This window comes from Anguilla rostrata, chromosome 15 (genome assembly GCF_018555375.3).
Source record: "Anguilla rostrata isolate EN2019 chromosome 15, ASM1855537v3, whole genome shotgun sequence".
Classification (NCBI taxonomy): Eukaryota; Metazoa; Chordata; class Actinopteri; order Anguilliformes; family Anguillidae; genus Anguilla; species Anguilla rostrata.
Window position 1 is genome coordinate 18,146,676 of NC_057947.1, and position 10,163 is coordinate 18,156,838.

The window sequence follows — 10,163 nt, forward strand, 5'->3', positions numbered from 1 at the left end:
TTGGTACTTTCACCACATACATTGCCTCAAAGTATAATTTTCAGTACCCTGCACTACATTTTAGTTTATCTTTGTAATAATGACCTTGTGTGAATTCTTTGTTGTTTGAGCAGATGCTCAAGGCCTTTTCCCTAAGATTGAAAGATAAATGTATCACTCAGATCATGGGAGAATCAGTTGTCTCAAGCAATATATCTAACCATCCTGTCAACGTGTCCAGAATAAAATTAAGGGCAGAGGGAGCCTTTAGAGTCTGAAGAGGTATGTCTTCTGTCTGTGTGTGATAAGAGTTTCTGGTTTCCTGACAGGCATCTAGAAGTCGTTCCACCACCAGGGGGCACCCTAACAGACAGGTGACACCATTCAATGTGGAAGTTCACCACAGTGCTATTTGCCCTAATGGGAGCCTACAAAGCATGCATAGCTAATAATGTGAATTCAGTGGTTTTAGGGAAATAATAAAAAGAAATATTTTTGACAAAATGTTTTCTTAGTTTAATTAGTATTATTTTAGTCAGGGCAAGGTGCAGTAGGAAGAGGCCATGCCTCACACAAGTCGAGGGCAGCAATGTCTGTCTCGAGCTGAACCTGAGACAGGGCAGCCACGAGCCTGCGATAGTGCTCAGTGTCCACCAGGGGGCTCAGCCTCCTCCTGCTCCTCTCCCGCTCCCTCCCCCACTCTGCCCTGTGCCTGTGGAGCTCATCTGCAGGGCTGTTAGGAACACAGTCTGTGGGGGCGGAGCCTGTGGTGACGGGGTCTGCGGTTCCCTCCACCCACCCCAGTCCCTCTGCCTCCTCCCTGCTGGTGACTCTGTGGAGCAGAGAAGCCACGCCCTCCCGCAGGGCCAGCGCCTCCCTCTCCAGGGAAGAGGCCAGCGCCTGCACAGGGTCCTGTTCCGCCCTCTTCTGCCCGCGGGGGTGGATCCAGTGTGACGGGGGCAGGCAGCGGCACAGGGAGTCCAGGAACTGGAGCAAACGGTGCAGGCCCCTGGGAGGAATGCAAACACGCCACACATTCACCCCACACGCATGGGCAGCAACAGGAATGCAGCAGCCACGGTCTGGGACTGAGGTCACACAATGTGCACATTTTTGTAACAGTTCATTAAAATGGCTGCTGACGTCTTGATGAGCAGATTGGTGGAGGCCTTTTTAACAGATTGGGCATAATGTTACGTCCAAAATTTTTTGTTTGTTTCAGTTAGAGTATAGCAGCCGTAATGTGGTTCATTTCTGTTGTGTAGCTGCCACAAAGAAAAAACTGTCTTGTGATACAAATAATCTATATTTTACCATGCTATGTGCTGTGCCTGTTTGCTTTTTCTACTTATCACTGGCAGATCAGAATCAGAGTGACTGAGCAGCAAGCAATACCAGTAATTACAAAAAAAGTAGTCAAAGAACAGAATGAAGAGTTAATCACTAATCAATGACATAATTAACTCTGAACACCACTAAGTGACCCAGTGTCTTGGTCCTTTCTGCTCAATCCAGTTTGTGATAGAGAGCTGTGTAAAAGCAGCAGCTCCACTGCAGAAACCCTGGATCTAGAAAAAGTTGACCTCTCCCAACAACATTAAGAAAAGACACGCAATCAATGTATTTAGTAAAGAGATTCAACTGAAGCCAAAAGATTCAGATGCATCAACATGATGCCTTATGTGTGTGAAACTGGGTTTTGTGCTGATGGCAGTCTTATAGAATAAGGTCTATAGTCATCACAGGCATGCAGGTTGATTAGAGGTAAACAACCAATCAGAGTCTAGGTTTTCAGGTAGTCTAATATAAGTACTTCACTTGTGGCAGCAAATTCAACAAGCTATCTTCTCAAGAACAAACATTTATATGCATAATCTACCAGCAGTCCCTGGCAGTTTTGCGTGTAAATTACCTGCAGTAGACGACCAACTCCCCAGTGAAGGGGGTCCTCTCCTGCCACTGAAACAGCATGGGGGAGGGCAGGCGCTGCGGGTCCGACAGGATAAAGTCTGGCTGCACCAACAACCTCTCGCACCTCAGGGCTCCCAGCAGCCACTGGGGCATGTCGAACAGGGTGTGGTCTGAGCAGCCGATCTGGAAGCACCAGGAGTCTGATGCAGCCAGTAGGCTCAGAAGGTCCTCACTGGCCTCAGCTGTGGAGACATGGGGTATGGTGGATACGTAACACAGACATTCATAATTATACATAAATAATGTACATTAAAGAGAGTGACACTAGATTTTAGCGGCCCTAATTGTGAAAAGCATGGCATTATTTCCCCTCAGGCATGCAGCCTCTCAAAGAATTTACAATATTCATAAATTTAAAAGGACACATTTTTGACAACCATGACTTTTCATCTTTAGTTGCTAACTATGACAAAATCTGTACCTTTGTTAGATCCTTTCCTTCTGAAAGGCATGGGTGACAAATCTGGCAAGGTTTATTTGAGGAACTTCGAAGTGCAAAATTGTGGCTTTTGTTAGGCAGAAAACACTGTCAGTGCATGCCATTTTAAGATTGTACTACCTACCTGAATTAGAAAGAATAATACAAAGTATGACCTTATATTCGTTATAAAATTTTATATTGAGGTCTGCCAAGCAGAATCTAAGAAAGCACTTCTGAATGATTCCCCTGTAATTACGTGGCATGTTTCACCTGTGCTTCTCATGTCTGATTATTCAGTTATTAAGCTGAAGTGGTTATGAAGTACAAAACCTAGGGCAGAGAGAAAGACAATGGAAAATACACCAAGAAAGCTGCCTTAGAAATAAGTGAAAAGCGCAAGACGGGGTGAAGAGAGGTGTGCGCACACTGAAAGCAAGGTGGGGACTGTGACTGGCTAAAAGGGACCCGTTTTCACCTGTGGTGAGCGTGCGGTCGTTGAGCAAGGGTGGAGTTAGCTTCCCCTGGGCTGTGTCCTGGATGTCCAGCCCGATGAAACCGCAGTGCATCGCCAGTGGACCTCCGGGCCTCCAGGGGGCAGCAGCTAAGTGGAGCAGGACACGGCACGGGAGACTGGCGCAGGCCAGGAGCGGGGCCAGCTCGGTGACGGCTGTCACTGTCAGACGCGGCTCGGTGCCTAAACCCGCCGCGCCGGCCTGGTCAGGCTTCTTCCTCTTGGCCGGCGGCTCGAGGCCGGACAGGCCCGTGGGAATGAGGGGAGCGGGCCGGGGCAACCGGAAGGACCTGCACTTAGCCTGGACTACCGGAGGGGCGGGGCCTTGGCCCGCCTCAATCAGGAATGACAAGCTTGCGCTCTCCAGCAATCTGAAACACACGTTACTCACAGTCAGACGCATCATTCACAGTCACACATAGGACAGACTCACAGAGGAAAACAGACTGCTTCAGGGAACACTAAGGGCATTGGGTAAATAACATAAAATTCAGTAAAACAATAAAGGAATAATGCTCATTGTGGCAGAAGCAGCCGGCCTGGTTATCAGAACATCTATGTAAATGATACCAGAGCGAGCTCTTCAACAGGCTTGGTGACATTGTGGAGTGCTCTTAGAGAATTTGAAACAGGTCAGGAAGGTCCAGGGGTACCGGTACTACCTGGATCATGCCAGCACATATGGCCCAAAAGGACTTTGGGGGGGCCGCAAGTGTGCCTGTTGCCACGGTGACCAGGCAGGCATTGTTCAGCCAGTAAAATTTCATCTCACAGCAGGTCATAAAGCAAGCAGGTCATTCTGTGATAGCTATCAAACCCATAAGGACCCACTCATATCTCCATGGCACGTAACACGTATCTGGCTCGTCCGAGGCAAAACGTCAACATTAATAACAAAACTGGGTCTGAAATTAACGCAGACTATTCACTGAATGAATTGATGTTTTCCACATTTGCACCTACCTCGCTATAATTTAAGCCATAATCTAGTGTGTGCTTTTAACCTAGTCTGTAGTTTACTCTAGTGCTTACTCAGATTCAGCTATACTGAGAAACACGTGTGAACAGTATTAATGGAGTGTCAGAGATGTTCCCGACTTACGGAGCAGCGTCTGCGGTCAACTGCACGCCTACAACCAGGCGGTCCTCCATGACTCTGTGCCACACCTTCTCTACCACAGTGGGCAGGGCCGGGGGAGGGGCCAGGAGCTCCTCACCCAAGCCTTCCTCATCTTCATCATCATCATCATCATCCCAGAGAGACACCAAGCCTTCCTGTGGGAGGGGAGAAGGGCAGTGCCCTTACACATTGTAAACACACCTCCCCCACAGGACTGCGCTACACACTGTAACTTGTTATAATGTTGCACCAGTGCAGTTAGTTTTCTTCATAACCTTTTGATGAAAAAAACAAAAAACAATCGCATAAATCTGTGAATGGCAGATCTATTTTATTATATTTTTTTTTTCTGGTGTCATAGAAGTTAAATATAAATAATTAATTTGTACAAGTGATCAGTTCAGAAAACAAGCAGGTGGGGGAACAATGGTTTCCTCCTCTGTAAGAACACTAACATCAAAAGCTACAAAAGCACCACACAAATCAAAAAATTTTGCTCACCGTACAAGAAAATTTTATTCCGCGACACTGTATCTTGCTAATTGGCAACTTTACTGATTATGATTCAACCAGTCAACAGAGTCTAATTTTCTTTATTTGCATTGGTACATCCCTGGCACCTGCAGTCAACAAATAGTCATTCCACCCACACTCTCCACTACATAACAACGGCAGGTTCAAATCTGTTTTCAGCCATTTTCCATTTACAGTTAGACTCAGCCACGCTCTCCCATCGCCGCTCCTACCTGCTGGGCGCTGGGCAGGGCGTGCTCTCTTCCAGAGACCAGATCTGTCAGGGCTCGGGCCGACTGCCGCACCACCCGCTCCTTCTCCTCCAGGTCCCTCTGGAGGTCTTGGATAGAGGCCATTCCGCTCTGAGGAGTCAAGCGGAAAGCAAACAAGCTTGTTAAAAACAAGTGCTGTTAGCGGACTACTGGGTGGGCCACCCTGGTACAGTCTGCAATCCTGACTGTGCCAATAGTTAAGCCGAATGGACTTCACAACAACCGCATCTAGATTCAGGGCCACCTTCTCAACAGTGAAACAGAAGCTAGGATACAAGTGATTTTGATGCGGTGGTGGGATTAAATAATAACTTGGGTGGGATTTAATGAATAAAATCTGAATTTATGTATTCATCAGTAAAATACAAAATGTTTTTATAAAGCAAACCAATAGAGTAGAATACGGTGGATGTGATTGGCCCAGCCAGTTTTTATGTGCAACAGTGTTAAAATTTTAACACTTACGGAAGTTTCTGACCACCCTGCAACCTTGCAATGGCTGGTAGGGGAGCATTTGAGCATAATTTTTAAATACATTTTCAAGTAGCTCAATTTTATAGTGCTTTTACATCATGCCAGGACTTCTTTACTCAATAGTACTCAAGCAGTACAAGCTCTTCATTCCCAAGGATTCAAGCAGTAAGACTGAATCAGGAAGGTACGATTTCCTTCATTGCAGCATCTCAGGTGGCATGTGTCACAGAAAATAGTTCGAAAAAGAAAATGAAATTGGATTTTTGAGGAATAATAACGTTTCCCACCACTGGAGGGGTGTTACTGTGAAAGGTGCTTTAAAATTATATGAAGTGCACTTTCTTGCTTTAGACCATCTGCAGAGTACCTGCTGTCTAGACTGGAAGGCTTGTACAGAGAGCAGTGTACCTGCAGTCTGGACTCTAATGCCTGCACAGTGAGGAGATGGTTCTCCTGGACAGTGTCAGCACCATGAAGCCCCTCACTGCTCTCTGGATTGCTCTGAAAGACATGGAAGGTTCATATTGATTCACATGATGGTTTTATGCCACCACACTACCACACTGATCACCTCCACACGTATTGAGATATCTGGGAAATAGTACAGTAAAATAAAAAATAAAAATGTGACATGCACCAAAACATACTGTAATAACATCAAAAGAAATCAAATAAAATCCAGAGAATTTGCAATCTCTTATTGAATTTTATTTTTAAATATTTTCAAATTTTAGCAAAAAATAATTGTGGGGACTAGGTTCCACTCCTGAGAAAAGAAAGAGTGAGAGAAGAAAATAAGGCACTCACAGTGTAGGTGATGTCACCGAGGTCGGTGATTATGAAGTTGGTTGGTGCAGCCCCAGGATGGCAGTGGTCATCAAACAGTATCAGTGCCTGGTCAGTACCACAGCCAACAAAGTCATCTACTAGGAGAGAGAACACACCCTGCCAGCAGGACGCCACCTGTCAAAAACACAGAACAATCACAGCTGAGAACCAACCTCAGCCAAGAATAAATCAGCCAGCAACCAATCTCAGCTGAGAACATAGACAGACAGGATCCTGGGGCAGATGACTGCGGTCCTGCTTAAATTACATTAGATCACAAAATCCACAGAAGGAAAACTGGCCACTTCACCTCATGGAAGCTGAGCATTTTGTCTAACATCTAGAAAGCATCCAGCACTGCATAAACCAACTGAACATTTCAAGAGTCTCTGCGTCTGCCAGGCTGGGTCAAACATTTCCAGGGTCAAGCTTCGACCTTGACTATGTCATCAGCTGACTATGGTCAAGAGTTTGTAGGGTATAGCTGTTTTTCTCGCTCCATGGGTGTTAGGTTGCAGTCAGTCTACATTTTGCTACATTATGATGTCCTGATACTAGTCAGATGGCTGAGCTAGTGCCATCTAATCCATTTAGGCCTACATCTACTGAATGTGTACTTCTCAAATGCACCTACAAGACCTGCACCTGTAGTTTATCCCCTGGAGTTAGAAATTATTCAAAAGAAAAAAATTTTTTTTAATGTTTTAATTTCACATGCTTATATCCAACTTTGACAAATTTAACTTCACTTATTCTTCCCATCCAGACCAAATCAATATTCTGATATTATTCCACAATTTATTTTTTAATTGTACTGGCATATCATGTGGTTTTAAAAGAAGGCAACTTCCTGTCCCTTCAAATACAATGCAACCCTCTTAACCCCCAGTAGGAATTCTTAATCTTTCAGGTACGTGCTCGCCGCTTGGGTCACATAAGGTAAATTTTATTTGTGGAAGTGTCTGACTAGAGGCATTTAATCTGGTTGTCTATGACATAGCCTATATCATTATTGCCATTGATGAATATTCAGCAGTAGCAGGCAGCACTGTCACTCCGTGTTTGTTGGAGGTAGAAATTGTGGCTCCAAACTTCACTAGCCACAAGAGTGCGGGTCATACACTTGCCCACTGGCAAAGGATGCACTGGAACACACTCGCCATTCAATATCAAGTCATGAGTTTACAGATATCAGATGCACAAGACATCTGAGGATCTCTGAGGTTTGTGACCCAGTCGTATTAGCCTAAATCTTTTACAATCCTATTTTTCTCTGCTTGTCCAACATAGAATTTGTGTATAACAAGTTGGCAAATTTCTCTTCTCACTCTGTTCATTTAGGTTTTGGGATTTGTTTTGCACTTAATCACGATTCTTTCTAATAGCTGGTGTTTAGTTTATATAATGAATATGGACAGTTGCAAATACTGGTAGTGGTAAGTATTGGTAAGACAATATGGATGTGAGCATTCCGCAAGGTTTTTTGCATCTCATTATCTAATCATGTTAGTTTGTGCTACATTAGTAAAAATGTCAGTATTAAAGAGACAGGGCACATTACCACACATCACTAACAGGACAGTGCAGCAATTACCTTTACCCTGCTTTGGGAAAATAAATGGGTTTCTCCCCCACCATTTCATAACCCATTAATGCATTAGGAAACTCCGTCCTGTCAAAACACACAAAAGTACTGACAAAACATGTTAATTTACCATCTTAATAAAACTATTGGAATACCTGGAAAGAGTCTTTCCAAACAGTGCACACATTCCCATGGCTGAAGGAGATGGCGAAGAAACAGCCGTTCCTACCGGTGTCAACCATCAAGATGTTCTGAGGCTCTTCAAACGGAAGAACGCAAATATCCCGGGGGGCTCCACCCTCAAACCACACAAGCTGCTTTCTGCAGGTTGCTGCCACCACCGTTGACTTGAGCCCATCCTCGTCTTCCTCTGCCGAGATGAGAAGCATGCACTTCACCACGGAGCTGTAAGCGTGAGGCAAAACCCAGGCTCCATCAAACTCTTTTCCTTCCTCCAAAAAATACCCAAGGTTCCTCTGGCCCCAGACATCTGCCTGCGCATCAACGGTCCTTTCCTTTGAGGATATTTGGGAACCAAATATGATTATTTTCCTTTTGTCCAGGGGTAGCTCCCCTATGAAACTTACTGAAGATAGGCGAAGGGGCACTGGTTTAACTTCTCCCACTTGTAATGACATGTAATAAATGATGCCTGCATTCCTCCATAAGACAGTGGGACCCTGTAGAAATGTCAGGTTGTCTTTAATTTCATACAAAAGCTTAAATTCCAGGTGAGGACACAAAGAATTTGAATGGCTCACTGTAAGGAGAATGTATTTGAAATGAGCCCCTTTCTTCTTGCGCTGTTTGAGCAGGAGGCAAGGAACAGTTAGTCCAACTTTCACATCTACCACGGAGGCACAATCGACAATGTCGACACTGGTGGAGCTGCTTTTGTTAATGACAGTCATTCCTTCTATTTTGATGGGAAAAGCCTTGGTTTCCCTATGGAATGACATCCGGGTCACTCTCAGCTCTGATCCTCTCTGGCTCTCTCCCCCACTCGCCAGACTGTGAATGAACTGGAAGGAAAGGATATCTCCATTGTGGTTGAGCAGCTTTGAAGGCTGTCCCCTTTGGGAGAACATAGCACCTGAAGGAGGGGCATCCATTGTTCAGTGGATGTCATGCGCAGCCCCTAAAATGCAAAGCTACAAGTTACAATGCTGCTTGGGCGGCAGTGTAGCACAGTGGGTAAGGAACTGGGCTTGTAACCGAAAGGTCGCAGGTTCGATTCCCCGGTAAGGACACTGCCGTTGTACCCTTGAGCAAGGTACTTAACCGAAATTGCTTCAGTACATATCCAGCTGTATAAATGGATGCAATGTAAAATGCTATGTAAAAGTTGTGTAAGTCGCTCTGGATAAGAGCGTCTGCTAAATGCCTGTAATGTAATGTAATGTAATGCTTCAAGGCCAAACAGGACAGTACTTGAGCAATATTGGCATAGAGTTTATTTCAAATGAAATCCTGATTAATTTCAAATAAAGCGACTGACTCACAGAGGTTAATTAAAGATATTACGGCAGATAAAGAACCTATAACATGGCTGTGTAAGGATCCCATACATCTGATGAGCTGACCCACACAATCACCTTGTAATATCAACCAACTTCCCACCACTGCAAGAGAACCAAGTTTGATATATATATACGCACGCAAACTTGTTTAGCAAAATCATTTTTCAGGGAGCAACTGTAGGCTATTATTTGCTCATCTTTATCAAGGTTCTAAATAATTTTGGAAGTCAGTGCATATTTATTGTATATAGCATAGTTACGTTGCGAGGGAAATAGCACGATAAGCACACACTTAATGCGTGGTCAAACTGCCGGCAATTTACATAATCTCCAGTTCGTTCTTCCGCTGCTAGTTAAAACAGAGTATCGAGTTAGCCTTTTCCATTACAAACTTGGAAACGCATCAAGCGAAATAAGATTAAAATGGGATGTAAATAGTTACAATACAATACAGCCGGCACAACTAAACGCAAATTATGCAAGTAATATGCAAAACTTGACTGGAGACCACTGTCCTGAGCACGAAAACAAATTAAGATTTACTTCGTTTTTTTGTTTGTGTTTGTTTTTGTATCGGCGACGCTTTTCATGTTTTGTTTACAACACAGATCTAACAAAAAACCCACACGTCTGTAAAAACACACCTGAAGGTGAATTGCCCCTGCTGAAATACCGTAATTTACTTCAACATCAGACACTTCAGATTTACTTCAAAAGGCACTCCTTTCTTATTCCCCAAAACGGAACCGAGAGTTAAAGTCTATAATAATGCCTACTACAATAATAACCACAATGAGATCAGATATATCGCAGTATATTACCTTCAGAACTATGATACATTATATCAGTGTGCTAACAAGCCTAGCGCCTCTCCATATTGGGTACCCACTGTCTTGCCTTCAAAAACCAAAAACACCCGCTTAATCGCATTGCATTTTGGGAACCACGTGGGTCAAAGAAACGCGTCAC

The 10,163-nt window shown here is 44.3% G+C and overlaps 1 protein-coding gene across 2 annotated transcripts; it reads right to left on the reverse strand.

Moving 5' to 3' along the window:
* Window positions 1–471: 471 nt before the first annotated feature.
* Window positions 472–10,152, reverse strand: fancb (FA complementation group B). 2 transcript variants are annotated; one of them, XM_064310766.1, is made up of 9 exons: window positions 10,016–10,152; window positions 7,830–8,812; window positions 6,069–6,224; window positions 5,670–5,762; window positions 4,749–4,877; window positions 3,985–4,157; window positions 2,847–3,253; window positions 1,892–2,132; window positions 472–988 (listed from the first exon to the last, which is right to left on the reverse strand). In XM_064310766.1, exons 2-9 carry the CDS (start codon window positions 8,784–8,786, stop codon window positions 511–513), a joined length of 2,634 nt encoding a protein of 877 aa, XP_064166836.1. In that variant the 5' UTR covers window positions 8,787–8,812; window positions 10,016–10,152; the 3' UTR covers window positions 472–510. The 2 variants fall into 2 exon arrangements, with proteins under 2 accessions (XP_064166836.1, XP_064166837.1); XM_064310767.1 differs by lacking the exon at window positions 10,016–10,152 and adding an exon at window positions 9,839–9,938.
* Window positions 10,153–10,163: the final 11 nt, after the last annotated feature.

Excerpts from the sequence above, each read along its gene's own strand:
- fancb (XM_064310766.1), bottom strand. The coding sequence starts at position 8,786 with ATGGATGCCCCTCCTTCAGGTGCTATGTTCTCCCAAAGGGGACAGCCT. Across the intron at positions 6,225-7,829 it reads TTTGGAAAGACTCTTTCCAG|GTGGCGTCCTGCTGGCAGGG; the intron begins GTATTCCAATAG and ends TGTTTTTGACAG. Across the intron at positions 5,763-6,068 it reads TCGGTGACATCACCTACACT|AGCAATCCAGAGAGCAGTGA; the intron begins GTGAGTGCCTTA and ends CATGTCTTTCAG.